The 20,525-nt window shown below is 39.2% G+C and overlaps 1 protein-coding gene across 1 annotated transcript in view; it reads left to right on the top strand.

The window, feature by feature from the left end:
* The window catches only part of man1a1 (mannosidase, alpha, class 1A, member 1), a 64,542-nt gene that overhangs the window by 14,478 nt on the left and 29,539 nt on the right, over positions 1-20,525 (top strand). Inside the window, exons 2-4 of the mRNA XM_089021774.1 lie at positions 6,054-6,150; positions 13,267-13,382; positions 16,289-16,369. Of these exons, the coding sequence (XP_088877900.1) occupies positions 6,054-6,150; positions 13,267-13,382; positions 16,289-16,369 (294 nt within the window). The remainder of the gene's footprint in view (positions 1-6,053; positions 6,151-13,266; positions 13,383-16,288; positions 16,370-20,525) is intronic.

The raw sequence follows: 20,525 nt of genomic DNA, 5'->3' as shown, positions 1-20,525 counted from the left end.
AATATCGATCAGCGTGTAAACGTCGCGGCACAGGTATCGCCCCCGGCTCCCCCTTCCTGTGTCGATGCCGTTATCCGCATCATTAAACTGCAATCAGGCGATTGGGATTTAAATGGTTTGGTCGCTAAATAGTGTCTCAAAATTCAAGCCGGTAATCCAAACGTAAAGTATAAAGTAATAGCAGACAATTCATGCATAATAATATTGCCATTCTCTCATGATTCTAACCTTTTTTTCCAAGCTTACACGGATATATTTTTATTTTATTTTATTTTTTCCTGCACACTATGAAATCTTCGACAAATACAGTTGAGTGGTTGTCACAGTACTTAGAAGTAGTTTGTGCTTAGCCATTAATACTTCACACTGGTCACGACGCTAATGGATCTTGAATAATTATCATTATATGTATTTTTTATCCTTTGGATCTTTTATTTCCACCTCCTTGGCGCTTCAACTTGAACATGTACGCTTGTCACTTGGGCAAATTGTGCTCCCGCCACATTGAGCGAGTACTCGGGCGCGCTATCCACCTATGTGACCCGGGCCCTTCTCTCGTCGCTGTTCTGTAAAGTGTAATTATAGACTAGCAGGGGACTGATTTGCATATGGCAACCAAGATGGCTAAATGCGCACAGGTGCTCACAAGAATTCAAAAGAAGGTTCATCAAATGGCGTTTGTGCTAACCGGAGACATGCTATGTGCTACTGGGTAAATATTTTTTTGTTTCCATTTGTGTGAATGTGACATTTATCGTCTTATTTTTACTTATTTATTTGTTTTTAATCAATCATCAATCTGCCTCTGAGTTTGTCTCACTTCACACTGTAGCGTCTTGTGGACTTTGATGATGCAATAAGAGGGAGGGGGTTTTTTTTGGGGGTCGGTGGGGGATTATTTTTCTCTAAACCAGCACAGTCAAAGGGAATCTTTTAATGCAGTTCTCAGTATGAATCAGCCCGCGGTGGGCTTGCACCGACACGAAAATGTTTTCTGTGTAACTACTATCTGATGTTATATTTGAAAAAAATAAAAACAATCACTATTTAACAGCCACCATTGACACTAGTTTCTTATGATAAATCCTGATAACATAAACTACCCACAACAGTAGATTGTCAATAAATCGTCCCACAATTGTTCAACCGTTTCAAGGTATCAATGAAAACCTTTTGTTGTTGAGTTGGACGATTTGCAATAATGTGCTAGTTAGCAGGCTAACAGCTATTGTCAATAAAATGGCCCAGAATTGTACAACGGATTAAATGTTGTCAGTCAAAACCTTCTATTGGAGTTAGATGGTTAGTTCTTGGGTAAATTTGCAATAATGTGCTAGCCAGCAGGCTAACAGCTACCTTATTGGTTAGCACACATGCGACAGAAGATTGTATGTATTATCAAGTCAAAGTCAGCTTTATTGTCAAATATGCTAATATCCATGACATACAGCACAGATGAAATTAATGTCCTCTCGGACCCAGCGTGCAAGGCATTTATAATGACTTAACAAACATAATAAACACGAAAACGCAAATTTGCCTGGAGAGAGATCAATTATCATTCCTTATTTTATAATAACTAATATACTGTAGTTTTGGTCAACAAGTTGTCATGGACTGTCAAGGACCTACAAGAGGGTTGTTGGGGTTATTTATTGGTAGTCATACGGAATACGGCGTCACGCTACATTAGGCCTCATTAATCGCATGTTTTCTCCCTCGAGCCAAAGTGAGCGAGCATTCAGGAGTGTACAGATTATTGGAATGAGACTCGAAAAACAGGGTCAGTGGCCTTTCAACCTTCGCACGGCGGGTTAATGATCTGCCACGGCGGCTGCGCCAGATTGTTTGTGTTACACAAGCAGTGCCAAATCACGGTGATCTTCTTTTCCAACCAGAAGTGGACCTGGCTCAGTGTTGGTCACCAGGTCGGATTCCTTTCTAGGGCCAGATCGGGTTGATCGGGCTTGAATGTACTTAAAGCTGGTGTGGCGTTTGTGGCGAGCAACTTGGCACCTTTTTTAGAGTATAGCCAATTAGCTTGACTGAAATAGCAAAGTCCAGCTGTGGTCAACCTGGAGAATCCTGAGCCGGTAATCCAATTAGCGCCAAAATGTCAGGACGCCGACTATGAACCCGATATCACGCGGGAGCGTTTAGCTGTGCCAATTTTCAATTTCAGCCGTGGGACTCCTTGTTTCTTTCGCCTGAATGAAGCGAGACATGTAAAGGCAATGGTTAAGAAAATAAAAGATTTGGCAAAAATAGTAAAAATGAAATGTGCTATGCTAAAATGGCTCCTCTGATCCCGCTTGAAACGTTTGTGCAATCTGAGTCTTACTTTTGATTACATTTTGTCCCCAAATTGTCCAAAGAATGGTTTTGAATTATTAACCAGGATGACGGAAAAGCCAGCAAACAAAATTATCCTAATAACTGTCTTGAATTATTAACCAGGATGAGAGAAAAGCCACAAAATTTGTCATGATCTGGTTGGCGACTGCACCTGCACAGGTGCTGGTCGTTTCCAATCAGTGACACTCAAAAGGACCCCCGGCACGACCATTCGGTGTCGGGTAATTGTTGAATGTCATTGTTGTTTGATGCACTGTTGTATGATGTTGAACGCATTGTATGCAATTGTATGCACAGTGTGCAGTGCATGTGTTTGTTTAACCTTGGCGGACTTTTAATCTTGGTTTTCTTTTGATAGTTTGCATTTGATTCCGTTCAGAAGATTTTGATGTTATAGATTTTTTTCCTGTTGACTTTATTTTCATACAATTTATCAAACACAACCTCCTACTCCCTCCTGCCTGCTTTTTGGGATCCGCACCCGCCATCACTACCTTGCAAACCGTGACAATTTATTCCTAATTTTTTAACGAGCAAAAAATAGCCTTGCAATACAATCTCAATATGACCCTTTGTTGGTTCTGCATTTTATTGATTCATTTTAATGTCACTGTCCCTGTGACCGGAAGTGCACGAGTCTGCTCTTCGACATTTTGATCCTTATCAGTTGCATCCGCGGCCGAGCTCCCTTCTTTTCTCTGTTTCACTTTTAAACTGAAGAATTTGCGCGTAGGTGTCCGCTGGCAGTATTTTGGCTTTGAGCTGTCACATTTTGAGAATATCCAAGGCTAATTTGTCCACGTGCTCCGTACGTGCCGGCTGAAGCCATCCCGAGGGAGCTCGCCGCTCTTGAACCCTCCTCTCGTTTGAGGAGCTGTAATTAGCAGCCTCGCTAGCTTTAATTAACGGGTTTAAGAGAGGAGGACACCCCCTTTGGCTACTTAGCTTGACATGTAGGGGACATATTCGCCCCCATTCGATGCATCTTGGATAAAAGACCGTTTTTACGTGCGCAATCATCCTTGGCCAATTTCATTCTTCTTCACAAATCAATGCTTTTGGTCAATCCCCACCTAAATGGTTGTTGATGTGTGTTTTTTTTCTTTTTTAATAAATTAAAGAACTGAGTGTCAATGTCAAGTTTTGAAACTGTACCTTCCCCTCTTTTACGGTGCGACGTTAACAGCGCAGCAGAAATGACATTTTCCCATGGAGGCTTTAATTTTTGAGGAAACGAGACTCGCTTGCACAGTTTTCCAAATTATATGCTAAGTGTGCTTGCTTCTAGATGTTTATTTATTTTCACTTAGTTGACTGTAGAAGCAACACATAAAACAAGAAGCGGAATTGTGGACTATTTAAATGTCTATTCACTCTAACCATATCATTGTGTTTCAAACAAATGTTAGCTAGCATGATGCTAACTCAATGCTAACGTAAAAAAAATAGCAGAAGTTGCAGAAATGTTAATCTTGAAATACACCCATATTGAACAACAACAAAAAACAATAAAATAATCACAACTGTGACATATTGGGATGTCATTGTAAATATATTTACGCATATAGCGAGATAACAATCAGCATACGCGATGGCTGTTAGCCGTTAGAACCTCTCCTCTGGGTGTGAAATTCGAATGCATGACGCAAGGATTTTTTTTTTTGCGCCGGTGGAACCAATCTTTGTCAAACGTGTGGTTTACTGATAAGCCCTGGGATTGTGTTGCTTTGTGTTTATTTTTTCTTTAAATATTCTGCAAGCTAATGAACAGGAATACCTAAGCATCATGTTTAATTTTTCATTTGAAACAAGCTATTTTGCAACAGCTAATGTTATTCAGAAACCTAATTCCCCAACTGTCAGTGCTGAGACATATGTCGATTAAGTCATGTGTCTCCATTTGAGCATTTAATTTCACCTCCTTAATTATATATATTAAGAAAAACAACATTGAATCTTGAAATCATAATCCATCATGGTGGTTCAGTGGTTCAAGACTGATAGCAGCTATTGGTATTGGGCGTGACCAGCCCCTGTTCAAGATACTCGCAAAAACTGCAGATACAAGTCATCTTTTCGTTTGCTTATTCATCTGTATTTCAGCTTTTAATTACTCTGCCTGCATACCTTTTCCGTTCCCTTCAAACTACTTCAACAAAGTGCAGTAGAATCAATATTTCTCCGCCTCATCCCATCAATCATTCCAGTCGCTGCGCACAAGTCGATTATTTTTTTTAGCTTTATATCAAAGCAAAATTTGCTCAGCCCAAATAAGAACCACTCAAACGGTCGTATTCCCTGGCGCTCGACTTGCGTCATTTCTGTTGGCACACACTTTCTTGTGGTCGACTACGTGGCTTTATGAAATTTTGAAGTAAGGGCCCGTAAGCGTGTCATCTAGCGATATTATTGTGGGCGAAGCTCTCCTGAGCGCCTGCTTATCTTGGCTTGTGCAGCCACCGTGTGACAGGTGAGGAGCTAGCCGAGCTGAAAATGAGATTTTCTAAGCCGCTTGGCCGCCTGATTGACTGACTGTCCTACTGCCTGGCTGACTCGTTCAGCGACCGATTCACTGACTGAGCAGGTGTCTGAAAGATAGAAGGACCCGGGGGTCCGACCGGTGTCTCGCCCTGGCCAGTTCATTAACAGCCACTGTAACAAGTTGTTTTTGCAACCTGAGTGGGAGGCGAAAGGGGGGTGAGGCTTGAAGGCTTTTAGCGCGTTGACCCTGTTGAATCCAAGATTTGTGTTTTCAACGGCCACCAAATATGAGTTATTATTTTTTGCGGGTGGTTCCATTAAGGTGTATACATTTGATTAAAAATAAGCATTTGGAAAATATATCTATGTGATTAGCGGTAAAAATGTAAATACAGGTAACATGTGACATACGGCCGAGTTCTGTTCCGAAGTGATCGGAAGTCGAAATGGTTTTAAATCGAAATCCATTCAAAATGTTGAATAGAGACTCTGAGGCTAAATGACTCTCAACACCCCCCCCCCCCCCCCCGCCCCCTTCTGGTGCCATCACACGGTCGATTGCTGTGCGAGAGTGAGATGCTAGCTGGCTGGCCAAAGTTGTCATACGCGTTGCGGGCCTGCTAGCAAGTTGCGGTGCTCGGCGTATAATATATATTTTTTTTTAAATAGGGTCTGGTGGTCGGAAGTACGGGTGGTCATAAGTTGAGCTGGTCGTAAGTCGGATGTTACCTGTATTGATTTCACATAAGCGGCATGTTTCCTCTATGAAGTGTCTTCAGCTGGTCTATAATGCTGCCGCTCTTGACTGGTACTCGTAAGAGGGAGCATATAACTCATACTCTGGCATCCCTTCACTGGCTCCCTATACATTTTAGAGGTCTTTTCAAGATATTATTATTATATAGAATGTTTTTTATTTTGTTGTTTTTTGTCCTCAATGGTAACGCTGTCATGTGCATGCCCGGCAACTAGTTGGCAGTCTTACACACTATACATAGGTTATCCAATATGCAATACTATTGTTATACACTCATCCTGGAGGTTAAAGAAAAGTGAATTGTATTAATTGTGGAATATATTTTTGTTTCTGTTCTCAAATCATCAGATGTCCAAAAGAAAAAACATAATTCAAGCTTTGACGAAAGATGTATGAAATGTAAGAATCTCTGCACATATCCTCAACTCATGCCCCCCCCCCGCAACCGTTTTCCTGACAGATGATGAAACACGCGTGGGACAGCTACCGACGCTACGCTTGGGGTTCCAATGAGCTCCGACCCGTCTCCAAGCAAGGCCACTCCAGCAACCTGTTTGGTCAGTACACACACACACACACACACACACACACACTTACACACCAAACACTATGCAGTCAGTTCGGGATTGCTTTGGTGTCATCGCCAACGCCGTCCTTGGCCTTTAGATTAGCTCCCCATTGGTTGTCATTTGGAAGCATCCATCTACAGCCGCCGTTAAATGTCAAATTTATCATATATTCAGATTTTGTCGCTGTGCGAGCTGTCAAAGCTTGGCTAATGAGGTTCTGCGTGTATGTCAGTCGGTCAGTAGTTTTTAGATCTTTTAGTCTGGCTTTGAGTTGCTCTAAAAATGGAAAGACAGTTGGTCTGTCGCTCATCATTGCATATTTTGAATCATATATTCTTTATCTTCTGCAAAGACGAATAACGTTGTCCGTTGAACTGAAGCAAAGTATGACAAAAACCTTTTCATCCATTGTTTAGTTATTTTTTTGTTTGTTTGTTCATTTATTTATTTCATAGGGTCGGGTAGAATGTATTACAAAGGCAATTTATGCCATTTTGCAACATTGAAAGGATGCTCTTGAATTGCACCTTGAGGCTTGGATCGCCCTCCTTTTTTTTTTTTTTGAAGAACCTCTTACTTTTTAATTATTTTTTCCCCCCTCACTACAGATGAATTTGCATATTGCGTTGCACATTTTCGCCAACGCGGCTAAAACGTGCCACATTTGCCACACTCCACGTTGTGACCTTGCAGCCTCGCAGCTTTACGATAAAGTCGGATGAGAAATCAGATTAGTCGACACGAGGTTGCTGTTTGTTTTGCAGCGGCGAGTGACTCCGCCCCAAAGACCATTGTCGGAGAGAAGGAAAAAAAAACAAAAAACATAGTCGCCGTGACATGTTCACCACGGCGAGCGAAAGGGTGGGTCAAAAAAAAAAAAATAAATAAAATGCCTTTGGCCATATGACGCAGGGAAGGAAGGCTTCTTCATCATTCTCTTGCACGTCCTTTGGGCGTCAAGAAACGACAGGACAATGCAGGAAATATTACAGTATGGCTTGGATTTGCTCAGAAAAAAGTAAAAAAAAATAAAGAGCCGGGAGATGTTTGATAGATGCAGCTGCGCTTTGAGGACCAACAACAGCAAAAACATGTTTTTTTTGCCACATAGTTTTTCATGTCATTTTTTTTTCCCCCTCGCCATTCTATGTTGATTATGGCGCCCATACAGACAATAATCTATAGTGCAACATCCCCAGAGACAGTCGCGCCTCGTTTGTTGACGTGTCGAGCGTCTTCAAAGTGTATTTATAGAAGCCCGTTGACAAGCCACAAAATGCCGCACGCAGCCGCGAGAAGAGTTTAAACGCGGGATGAAAAGCGCAATCCGAAAAGTGACGGGGGAAGGAAGGCGCGTGCATCAAATGCTTTCGACAAAGTCCGCCCCTGCTATTAATGTCTCTTTAACAGTGGCTAATACTAATAATACATTTCATTTAGAAACGCCTTTCAAAACTCTAAAGGTCACTTTATAGTCACAGGATACGTTTTTCTGTGGGTCAGCAGACACACATGAGCCACATGCGCCAGCGTTCACTCACTCAACCCGGAAGTAACTCAAATAGATGGAGAGCTTTATTTAAAACAGATTCTTTTCTTACAGACAGTGTATTTTAGGTGTTCAATTGAAGTATACGCCGAAACATGTCAGGTAATTGAAAACCTAAAGTACACTGTCTGTAAGAAAATAATGTGTTTTAACTTAGATATCAAGTAGACAGGATGAACTTAATACAACTAGATAGCTAGCAAAGCTAATAAGGAGCTAGCTATATCACTAAGTGTCCTTGAGAGTTTTTAAAAGTGCTTATGAATGAAATTTATTATTATTGTTATTATTATTATTATTATTATTATTATTATTATTATTATTAATAGATAGCTAGCTATTAGTGATATAGCTAGCCAGCTTTTAGCAATATAGCTAGCTAATAGATAGCTAGCTATATCGCTAATAGGTAGCAAGCCATAAAGCTAATAGCTAGCTAAGAGATAGCTAGCTAGATAACAGTCAAACTATCATGCTATTCAGGTGCAAATGTTTAGTACACATAGGCTGAGATGGGTGGATGAAAATGCATGAATTCATGAGTCAGAATTCTAATTTAAAAAACGAAAATGCACAGAAAGACCCGAGAGCGTTTTCGAGAGAGCAAAAGATCAACCAACTATCAGTATCAGATCAGTATCGACAAAAAATTAACTCATTCGCCGCCATTCCCAAATTTATTCCGGAATTCAAGTACGACATTAGCCAGTGTCTGAAACTCGTGACAAAAAAAGTTAGCGCACACCAGGGCAGACAACTCTGAAAAGTTGCCTGCCCGGCTATAAAGTTTCCTGACCCATTTTTCACAACACTATTCTTAAAAAAAAAAAAAAAAAACGTTTGTTTGCCAATTTTCTTACATGGCACAGCAGCCAATCAGAAGCCTGTTTCGTGCTTCGGACTATACAGTGACTGTAAAGTGTACTTGAGTTCTGAAAGGCGCTTAGAAAGAGGAGTCCACGTGGCTTGTAGCGGTTTGTTTGTAGCTTTTGCTTGATTGAATAAAACAAACATTTGATTTGAAAAAAAAAATACTTGAAGAAGTTGTCGGCCACCCGGGCCGAGACGTTTTGAAAGTTGTACGCCCAATGTCGTTTTTGGATGTCAGGTTTTGAGATGGCACACTAGTGTGTACCAGCGGAAAATCCTTCATCGTCGATTCTTTTTTTTTTTTTTTTTTTTTTTTTTTTAATCTCATCCTCAGAGACACATACTCAATCAAACATAATCATCCAAAGTTGGCAGAAAAACATTTTTCTCCCTCTTCCCTCCTTCCCCCCTGGTGTACCCAAACAAGTCATTTATCGGGTTATTTTACGTGACATTGAATCTGAGACTGCGGCTCCTCCGCTCGGCCGCGCCATTGTGCCTCTGAATCCGATATTCAATGCAAGTAATTGAGATAGATGGCATAATTCCGCCACGGCTTTTCCACTCGGGTTTTGCACGCCAGAAGAAGCTTGAATGCGATGACGACAAAACACACACACACTTCACCGCGTTTATGCCATTATGTACCTTGATTGTGTGCCCACATTTGCCTAATTAATCGACGCGCAAATGAGGTCGCCGGCTATGTATCGTCTCGTTATTATTATTTTTTTTGTTTCGAGTAATTGTCCATGATTAAAAAGACACACGTATACTTGTTCACATAGCGTGATGTCATGTTCAGGATTTGGGATAAACGTTCAAACAGGTACGGTTCATCTTACAAAGATGTATTTATTTTACCCAAATAAAACCGGCGGTAATGCACGCACTCAATAGTTACATTAGTAAATGAAATCACAAAGTAAACACATTTTCTCTTTGTTTTGCGATATCGTATCAAAGAGGAATTGAATTCATGCTACAGCAGCTAGCTTGCTTGCTAGCTGCCATGGTAGTGAGTCTTTTTTTTCACTACTTGCTTCAAAGCCGGTTGAAAACCATTCATTATGTGTGTTCATACTTGTTTGCTTATTTATGGGTTGGGTGAGAGCCAACACGTCGTCTGCCGTCTATCCAGACTCTCAAGTATGCACACACCTTCATGGAATGTGTACAACAATACCTGGTATTTTTTTTCCCCTCTCTACATTTGTGTTTGTCAATTCAAAAAAACAGGTTAACAATTAACACATCAAAACACAGGTAGATTCTTACTTAACAGTGAACACCCATTTATTCATATCAGACTGCTAATAACTCCGTTTTTTTAAAACCCTGTTATAATTTCACAAGGGGCTTACGGTGAATATCTCTTCCAAACCAAACTTGCACTCTCAGTTTCAACCCTGCGTTTCCTGTCAGTGTCAGCTGCACAAAAAAAAAAAAAAAAACTGTTGATGTTTGCGGTATGGCGTGGCAAAGTGAACTCGCCGCTTGCTTTTTACACTTCCTGCCAGCGATCGTGCCATTAGCCTGCAGCTGAACCGTCTCTTTCACCTGACAAGTCGACAAAGACCCACCCACACCCCAATAAATAAATACATACATGCACACTCTGAAAGCTGTCTTGCAAACCGCAATCAATCGAACGCAACATAGTGCGACGCTTCTGCTAAACAACGATGAGACTTTGACTGCTGAGTCATGCTTTTTTTTTCTTGTCGGCCAAGGGCTGCAATGAGGTTAGATGTATTCATACAAATGGCATTTGGCAAGAAAGAAAAGGACGATAACAGGAAGTGGAACTGGCACTGTCAAGGTCAGCATCTGTGGCTTACTTAACTCATTCATTGCCAGACGATGTGCTAAACTGCGTCCACTCCAGTGCCAGGGTTTTTGTCATTTTCACTCAAATTGCAAGACCTAGAGAATATTGAGTTTTTGGACCACATAAACATTCAATTCAGCATAAGAAACCTTCTTTCATCACAAAATAAAAGTTAATTCCTAAATTATATGAATCTGGAGTTTTCTGACCTTGAAATGGGGGCGTCTGTACAAAATAAAATACATACATATTGATTTATATAGCGCTTTAACAACAGCTGAATTCATAACAAAGCGCTAACATGGATAAAAGGGAAATGCTGCCCCCTCGTGGAAGGGAAAAACATTGCCAGAGGTCTGACCAGCGCTTTATAAATAAATACATTTGGGAATGGCAGCGAATGAGTTAATATCGACTGACTGTATATTAGAAAGTTTGAGGCTCATCTATTTTTTTAAAGTACACAAAAACAAGTAAAAAAAAAACAAAAACAAAATCAGGTTATTCCATTGCAGAGGAATTAAAAAATCAAAAATATTACTCATACAAGACATTACTTAACTTTTTCAGGCACCTGGTAACCCGATAACCTGAGACTGTCCACTGTAGTAACCGCGGTCCCCAAAAGGTTTAAATAGTTGCACTTTCCCAGAGCTTTGTAACCTTCGTCTGGTGTTATGAAATCCAAGGACAAGTCATTGAATAAATCTATTGTACCGCGCAGTACAAAGCACACAATAAAAGGTAAAGGCGGCGGCTCAGCCAAGAGACAAAAATAAGAAGTCATGTCAGGTCGTGCCCGGCAAATGCTGACTGTTTTCAAAATAACGTTTGCCATTGTTTGGAGAAAAGGCAAAATTAGAATAAGGGCCAAGGCGAAGGTTGGGGTTGCATTTTTTTATGATAATGCCTTGAAGCATAATTTACTTTCACATCCCTGCCGTGAAGAACTGCAGTTGAATTTCGCAAAAGCTGTAATCGACGCTACTGTCAAAAGCTCCTCCCGAGATTCTTTTCCCCTTCAAGTCAAATGGAACAATTGTTTTTGTCTGTGTGTGCGTCTTTTTTTCTTTTTTCTTTTTTTTCTTACACGCAACAAAAGTGTTGCCATCCCACGGTGCACCGACAAAACAAACGCTGAATACAAAAGACGACACGGTAGGGGAATTGGAGCTTGCATTGTACTCCCCTTCCAAAAAAAAAAAAGGTTGAATAAATCTGCAGAAATACAGGAAAGTAGGAAATCCTGTGACCTTGCAAAATCAACATTGCTACTATTTTGTGTAGCATCATTCAACGCCATGTACACAAAAAAGGGACAATATTAGTATTCAGGTCACTCTCTTAGCCATCTGTATCACTCTCATGGACACTCAGCGCCAAACAGGAGCATTGAGAGGAAAGGAAAGGGGCGTGACAAGACAATAGACATGGAAGATGGGGTGGAAAAAAAGGCTTTTAGCCTACAGAGAATTTCACAGAGGTGGAAAGAAGGACGAATCGCCTGGGCGCCGTTGTCGGAACCCAAGGCGGTGATGGCATAATAATGACAAACATGGCAAATATTTCTAGACTTGTGAGACGGTCTAAAAATAAATATGTAAATAAATAAGTAAAATAAGTAAATAAATAAGTAAATACATACGTAAATACATAAGTGAATGCGTAAGTAAATACGTAAGTAAATACATAAGTAAATACATGAGTAAATACATGAGTAAATACATGAGTAAATACATAGTAAATACATAGGTAAATACATAGGTAAATACATAAGTAAATACATCAGTAATTAGTAAATAAATGAGTAAATACGTAAGTAAATAAATAAGTAAAATAAGTAAATATGTATCTAAATAAGTGTGTATATAAGTGTGTAAATAAATGTGTAAATAAATGTGTAAATACGTAAGTAAATAAATATGTATATATTTAAATAAACAAAAATGTAAATAAACAAATACGTAAAATAAACAAAAATGTAATTAAGCAAATGTGTAAATACGGAAAATAAACAAAAATGTAACTAAGCAAATGTGTAAATACGTAAATATGTAAAATATGCATGAATAAGTAAATAAGTAAATAAATGAATAAATACATAAATAAATGCTGTTTTGATGACTTACTGCCAATTTTTGGAATATTTTTAAACATGATTCTGATACATTTTGCCAAAGTTGGACTGTTTTTTACACATTTCAAAGGATTTGCTGTAAAGTGTCCTTGAGAGTTTTGAAAGGTGCTTATAAAATATTTTTTCTTTTAAATTATTATTATTTGGGGCAAACGCTTGCTCAATTGATGAAACCAACATTTCAAACTTTACCCACAAAGTGGCGTGACCAAACTATGACTCAGAATGTGTCCACTCCAGTGCCAGGGTTTTTGTCATTGTCACTTGAATTCCAGGACCCACATAATATTGAGTTGTGTGACTACATCAACATTCAATGCAGAATAAGAAACATTATAATCTCTTCTTTCATCAGAAAAAAAAGTTAATTCCTAAATTATGGGTCTGGAGTTATCGGAGCTTGAAATGGGTGCGACTGTCCAAAATACAATACAATCCATACAAATTGGTTTATATAGCGCTACAACAACAGCGCTAACATGGAAAAAAGGAGTTGTGGAAAGGAAAAAACATTGTCAGAAGCCATGTCCGGTGCTTTATCAGCACCCACGCCATCAAGAAAAAAACAACCCAAACAAATTCGGGAATGGTGCTCTACTTCGTAATTTCAATTCCAGAATAACTTTGTGAATGGCAGTGAATGAGTTGAAAACCACTATTGATTATGTATACATGATTCAGTAATGTTTTCCGCCTTTTTTGTTGTTTGTATTCCAGGAAGCATCAAAGGCGCAACCATCGTGGACGCTTTGGATACGCTTTACATCATGGAAATGTATGAAGACTTTGACGCCGCCACCGAGTGGGTGGAGAAGAACCTGGACTTCAATGTGGTGAGCCAACTTCCCATATGGTTCTTGTCATTTGACAAATATTCACATTTCTCATTGCCATCAAAGTCGGCTGGCAATTTCATAATTTCCATAAGCGAAATGATTCAATTTATCAGTCTGAGCACAATATTGCCGTCGGTAAAACATGCCTGCGATTGGCGCGCAAGGCGAGTTGGCACACGTCAAAAACATCCGTTATGGTTCCGCAATCTAACGTTGAGCCAAAGCAATAAAAACGCATCAGTCGCACGTGTGTGTGTGTGTGTGTGTGTGTGTGTGTGTGTGTGTGTGTGTGTGTGTGTGTGTGTGTGTGTGTGTGTGTGTGTGTGTGTGTGTGTAGTGCGGAAGTGATTGCGAGTGAGCTTAAGTCCATCCATGTGCGTGCGTGTTTATGTTGCTGATCAAGTAAATAGAGTTAGCAAATGGTTACGTCCATAATTCACTCAATAAATTCCGGAATCATCGATCTGAGTTGAGCGAAGGCACCTCGCTTTCATTCACAACGTCAAACATCTCGAGACCACGTCCGGTTCGAGTCTTGTTTTTGCATCCGCAAAGCAGGCGAGGAACCGACCGATACCCGACTGAGCGAGAATGCGAAAGCAGCAAATAATTCACCACCGACTCTCCGCACAAATGAAGACAGAGAATGTCTTTTGTCCGGGACTGGCCGGGCCTCACCTGAATGCTAAACAGAAGCGCGCCGCAGCCCGTCAAGCTTTATTTGCCAACCGCCCACTGTGTATTGCACTCTAATAAGAAACCAACGTCAATGGCATTTCCCTCAACGGATCATATTTTGGATTATTGTTGCATCGAGCTTTATATTTATTAATTTGGACCCAAGCGCCAAGCTTGGAATCAGTTCTTCTTCAAGCAAATTAATTGCATTTTGAGAAGGGCCCTCAAAGTGCACCCGGAAAAATAAAATCAAAAAGTGATGCATCGGAGCATTGAGGGTAAGTAGTTTTGTTCTGAAATCATTGTCAATACAGTGATACCTTGGGTTACGAACGTAATTGGTTCCCAAACAGTGTGCAAGGCGACAAGTGTGTATCCCAAAAATTAATTTCCCATAGGAAACCATTAAAATGAGAGTAATCCGTTCCCAGTTCCCCATAAAACATAATTTTCTACATTCTAATTTTCTAAGCCTTAAAACTACATAAAATATACCTTATTTTATGTATAATAAAGGTGCTATTGTATTATATTTAAATAAATAAACCTTAATGTATAATAATGTGGTATTATTTACCTTTGTGATGGTTGTTGATGGCTTGATGGAATGGAGTGGCCGGTTTCATCAGCATTAAACACTTTATGAGGAATGTAGCCTTCTTCTTTCACCATCTTGAGGAATGACCCCTTGTAAGTGCTTTCTCTGCGATAATTTTACCTTGTTCCTCATCAATTGTGTTCTGTTTAGCTGGTTGATAGATTTTTGGATCCAGTGAACAGATGGCTTGTGCGGTTTTTATGTGGAGGCTGATAATGGGAATTTTAACCTTGCAGTCTACACTCTGCCTTTCAACTATCAAAGTTGAAACGAGTCCAAATGTCACTGTTTTCTATCCATTTTGTCACTCTCTCTCTGTCGTCTGGCTGTCTCTTCAATGTTTAAACCACATCCCCCCTCACTGCTCCGTTCTTGACCAATCACGTGGCTTTAACCGACGACCGGGGGCGGGGAATAAAGGACCAAACCATTTTCTTGTTAGAACGGGCTCTTTTGCGAACGACACATCACTCATTGTGGCAGCTCTGTGTATATCCCGAAAAATAGTTCGTATGCCAAGATAAAATTGTCATAAATTTAACGTTCGTAAACCGAAATGTTCGTAAGCCAAGGGGTTCGTAAACCGAGGTATCACTGTCCTCTAAATTGCTTATTTTAGTAGCGATTTTGAAATTGACATGGAATAATGACTGCAGAGTCCGTATTGATATTATTGCAAACTATAAATACAAAGTTTGAGCCCCACAGAGGACGGGAAAAAAAACTTCCCAGAATGTATAAATTATATGGTTTTTGTTCCAGTATCTTCTCAACTTTTTTGGCTGAGCAGTTCTGCAAGAAACCATTTTGTATAGTTTTCTTTTGTTTTGCTTTGTTTTAGCGAGGGATTAATTAGCTGCACAATCCAACTTTGCAATCAGCAACTCTGGGAGAAAAGAACATTTAAATTGTTTGGCACAGGACAGAGCAAACTGTACCGACTTGTCTAATCGGAGCCAGGCAGCAAATGAAGTTCAGTTGAGTAAAAATACTTCAGCTGTCATTAAAAATAAAATATACACCAAGCGCTGAAATACCAAATTAAGACCAAAATACATCACTTTCAAAACTTTCTCTATTAATATGACCTTTAGTCTGTACAACTTAATTGAAAAAACAACCTCACATTTAAAGGACTCGTGGTAATACCCGCAAATGTCCTTTTCAAACTAAAATAGCAAACTTAAATTGTCTTTTTGTTTTGTATTTTTTTGTGGGTCTATGTAATTATAGAGAAAGCAATTTATGAAACGTCGCGTTGCTTGGTCAAACTCGCTTCACCGATTGATTTATTTTCATTATTATTTACGACCATTTAATGAATGCCTCTGACCTTTCGGTGTAGTTTGCTTGTTCTCTGTGTGCCCGCGTGGGTTTTCTTTGGGTATTCCGTTTCCCCCCCCCATATACCAAAAACCTTCATGATAGGTCAAATTATCTCTGTGTGAGTGCAAATGTTATTTTATTTTATTATTTTTTTGTCTATATGTGCCCTGCGATTGGCTGGCAATTGGTTCCCCCACCATACACGCGACCCTTGTGAAAGAAAAGCGGATTGGAAAATAAGTAGACAAATGGACATGGCTGATTCTGTTATGTCTCTTTTTGATTTTGCATCCCACCCCAGAATGCCGAAATATCCGTCTTCGAAGTGAACATCCGTTTCGTGGGAGGCCTTCTGTCGGCGTACTATCTGTCGGGGAAAGAGGTAAGAAATGTGCTTATGCCTGCCAAGAGGAAAATAAAATAAATAAATAAATGAATGAGTGAATAAATGAAAAAAATGAAGAAAAAACGGAAAATATGTATATAAATAAATACATAAATAGAAAATGGCAAATAAATAAATACATACATACATGGAAAAATAAAAAAAATCTAAATCAATAAATGAATAAATACATGAATGAATACATGAATAAATACATGAATAAAAACATGAATGAATACATGAATGAATGCATGAATGAACAAATGAGTGAATGAATGAATGAATATATGGATATATAAATATATTGATATATGCATATGTAAATATGTAATTATGTAAATATATAAATATGTAAATGGATAAGTATGTAAATGGATAAATGGGTAAATAGGTGCAGTAATACAATAAATAAATAAAAATAGCAAATGAATAAATACATCAATAGAAATAGTAAATAAATAATACATACAGTAAATAAATGGAAAAATAATAATAATAAACATAAATACATAAATATCAATAAATAAATGCATAAATACATAAAAATAGCTAATAAGAAAATACACAAATGCATATATCAATAAATAAATGAATACATAAATAAAAATAGCATACATAAAGAGCAAATACCTAAATAAACAATTACAAACATGAATAAATGGCAGTAGCTTGAAAAATATCACCCCAAAATTTTTGCAAACAATCATCCAAATGAGGATAAACTGGCCCAGTTTTGTCCCTTAGACACTCCAAATGTTCACGGGTCAGTGTGACCCTTTGCAGATTTAGTAGCCATTACTTTATTACAAAAATAATAATAATAAACACTAATTCCCCAGGTCAAAACGACCCATGAAAGCTTTTTGCTGTCCATGAGAAAGTAAGTGACATGACATGAGGGTTAAATGAATGTGAGCAAATTTGCTCAGTAACAAGGCTGTGAAAGTGACATCAGTTGGGGGACGGGAGGGGTTGTTCCTGTGATGTTTTCTTTTCGTCTTTCCTGCTTAATGATATGCTTCCGTTCCTAATTAATTATAACTTTGCACTACAGAATCAATAGTTCTGCAGCCTGCAAATACCCCTCATTCACCCTACAGAACTCAAAATAAAAAGGAAAAAGAGGCTAACTCGCTAGAGAGTTGACTACAGCCTTGATTTTTCAATGTTGTTCTGCCTTTAAGCAGCGTTTTTGTCTCTTCGGGGAGAGAGCGAGGCCTTGCTTGCTTCGTCTCCGCTTTCATTAGCTGCAAGAGTGGGAAAGAAACAATTTTCAAGCTCAGTGAGACCGTCGGCGCGTGAGTCAAATTTGCGGGCCGGAAAGCCAAAATGTGACTACTGTTTTTTTTTTTTTTCTACTTTTGTTTCTACTTCCCACTTTTTCTCATGTATGCGCCTTAGAGTGATTTTTTTGGTCTTGAAATATGCATGACAAAGATTTACGTAACATTTACCGAACCACTTGAGGCATCTTGTTTCATTGGGTTTCAGTTTCATTAAAATTAATATTAATACTAATATACAATCGTGAATCTGACATAAAACAAAATAATTAAACATATAGATTTAAAGGACAACCGACGCCACCGGTCACGTTTTGTCCATAATTTGTAAAATCACTTCAAATGACTTCTACTGAGCGTATTTTACAAAGATTCCACTGCATATAGCTATATTATATGTTTTAAGACTCGCACTGAATATTCAGGGAGTCTTGCTTTCGGGTTGGTGACGATTCCTGACGTGATGTCGCGTCAGGAATGCCCCTGACCGAGAAAGCGACACACAATGCGTTTTGGGTGCTTTGTTTGGTCTAAAAACTTTGTGTTGATCCATGTTGGTGGCAAAATTAGAAAGAAAACACATAAATAACGCAATGGTGAATTGTTGTGTGTTGCACCAAGACTACTATTTGATACTAGTTGACCCAAATTCCCAGCAGACAAATCAGCCCATTTCCAACTGAGCTTGGGTGCCATCTTGTGCATTTTCTGGGATGCTACATTGGAGTCCTGACGGCTCGAATTGAAATGGAAGGACTTCTTTCGATTGCAAACATTTATGCTTTCCTCTTCAGAACTATTTGAATCATATTCATAACTGGATGAGTAACAAGAAAGCATCTTCTCTGAATCTGAAGCCATTGTTTTGATACTAGAACAAGGCAAAACGTCCTGGCGTGATGTCACTAACAAGGAGGCGGGACCTTCTGAAACTCGCCATCTCCGAGGTCATTTTAAAGTAGTTTTGGGACACTTTAACTCATTTTTATTGGTGTTTTACATTTGACTAAAAATATCAGCCTGCGTGTTTTGGGTATTTTTGGGTATTTTTAAACCCAAAAAAAGGGTGTTGGTTGTCTTTAAACCTTTGAATTGACAGCAGTTACTAGTGGACACTTTACCATTACAGGGTGCATGAAAATATTCAGTACCAAAATATTCAATCAAGCCTTTAGCATTAGCATAAAGCTAACAGAGTGTAGATAAGTGTTAGTGAATAGTGTGTTTTACTGTTCGCTATGTCACTTGCAATTTGACCAAAAATGTTTGTGGATGTAAAAAAAAAAATGCCTCAAAGCATACAAAAAATTGCAAAATATGGAACTCCCACGCCAAGTCAATCTTCATGCAAGATGTTAAAATATAGCATTTGAGATTAGCTTTTGTTTTTAACTCATACAAAATCAGGCAAACAATCCGATTGGTTTATTCTATTCATGGTTGCTCAGTGATGGGGAAAAAAAACAAAACAGATCAGGCGCTCCTAACAGTTAAAAAGTTAAATGCTAAAATCTGACTTCGTACAGCTAATAAACATTTAAAGATCCCGGGACTGATTATTCCGATTTCCCATTTATGTCCTGTGGGGGAAACATTATATTAGAAAGCCGAACACATTACAAGTCGGCGAGTGTCTATTAGCAGTTGTGTTGTCCTTTTTTTGTCCGCTTATTCACGCACATACTACAAGATGAATAAAACACAATGACTGCGATGTTATTGCCAGCGCGGCTTGTAAAAGCTCTTTGAGTGCACTCATAAAAAAAAAAGTCATTGTTCACACAGAATCTAATAAATCCTCCGAAAAGAGCTGGGTGCATTCAACAAAATCCCGGCTGATGTAGAAGAAAATGATATTTACAAGAAGCGGGAAAAAAAAGTGCTGTGAAGACTTTAAATTTAGACTTCCAACAACGGCGTTGTGGCCCACATCTGCATGTCGACATCGGCGACGAATAATATAAATAATCATCTCGGTTGTTGAAAAGCCAGGCGGCTTGATTGGCATACAAACAAAACGAGGACAAAAAGCTCTTGACGGGTATCTATCTGTGCAGGTAGCGGATGATTTGAATGCGTAATGGACTCACTGCGGGAGCAAACTGTGACACTCGTTATCCCTCCTTCGCACTTGCTCATAAACGTTTTTTTTTTTTTTGTTCTTTATTTTAATGACTCAATCAATACGCGGCACTCAAAAGGCATCACACGCCTCCCTTCTTACGAGGCCCGGTCCTCGGCGGTGAGCTGATTGGTGGCCTTCTCCTACGATGAAGGTCACTCTGCAGAGTGGCTCCAAATGGCAGTTAACATGCGGCTAACGACTCTGACATACTCAGAAGAAGAATGAAAAGTGGCCGCGCAGATTGAAAGTATTTGGAAGGTCACCGTTTTGCTGAATGTCGCAATTTACAAAATAAAATACTTTTTTGATATTAGCTTAGCCTAATGCTAAGCTTTCATGCTTGCCCAACACATACTGTACATACCAATATTACTCTATAAAACAACCGACGTCACTTTTTTGAGGCAACATTGGGGGGAAATCTCTCACCAAAAAAAAAGAGGCACAAAATGGCAACCTCCTGTGGCCACCTCCGTTTCCACATGCTGATAAATTCCTTATATGGCGCTTGGACGCCCTCTTCTGCCCTTCTGGCGGCTTTTGGGTGCAACACGAGGTCCCCAGACCAAACAAGTACAGCAAAATACATTGACGTTATGGAAGGACCGCTACAATGCGTCTTTTTTACCGTCAGGGGCGGTTAGTGACGTCACGTACGGACTCGTCACCAACTCAAAAACAAGACTTCCTGAATATTCAGCGCAAGTCTGAAAACGTAAAATATAGATATATGCGGTGGAATCTT

The sequence above is a fragment of the Hippocampus bargibanti genome, linkage group LG19, assembly GCF_051943395.1.
Source record: "Hippocampus bargibanti isolate YZ-2025 linkage group LG19, ASM5194339v1, whole genome shotgun sequence".
Classification (NCBI taxonomy): domain Eukaryota; kingdom Metazoa; phylum Chordata; class Actinopteri; order Syngnathiformes; family Syngnathidae; genus Hippocampus; species Hippocampus bargibanti.
This window is presented reverse-complemented; position numbering and strand designations above follow the sequence as displayed.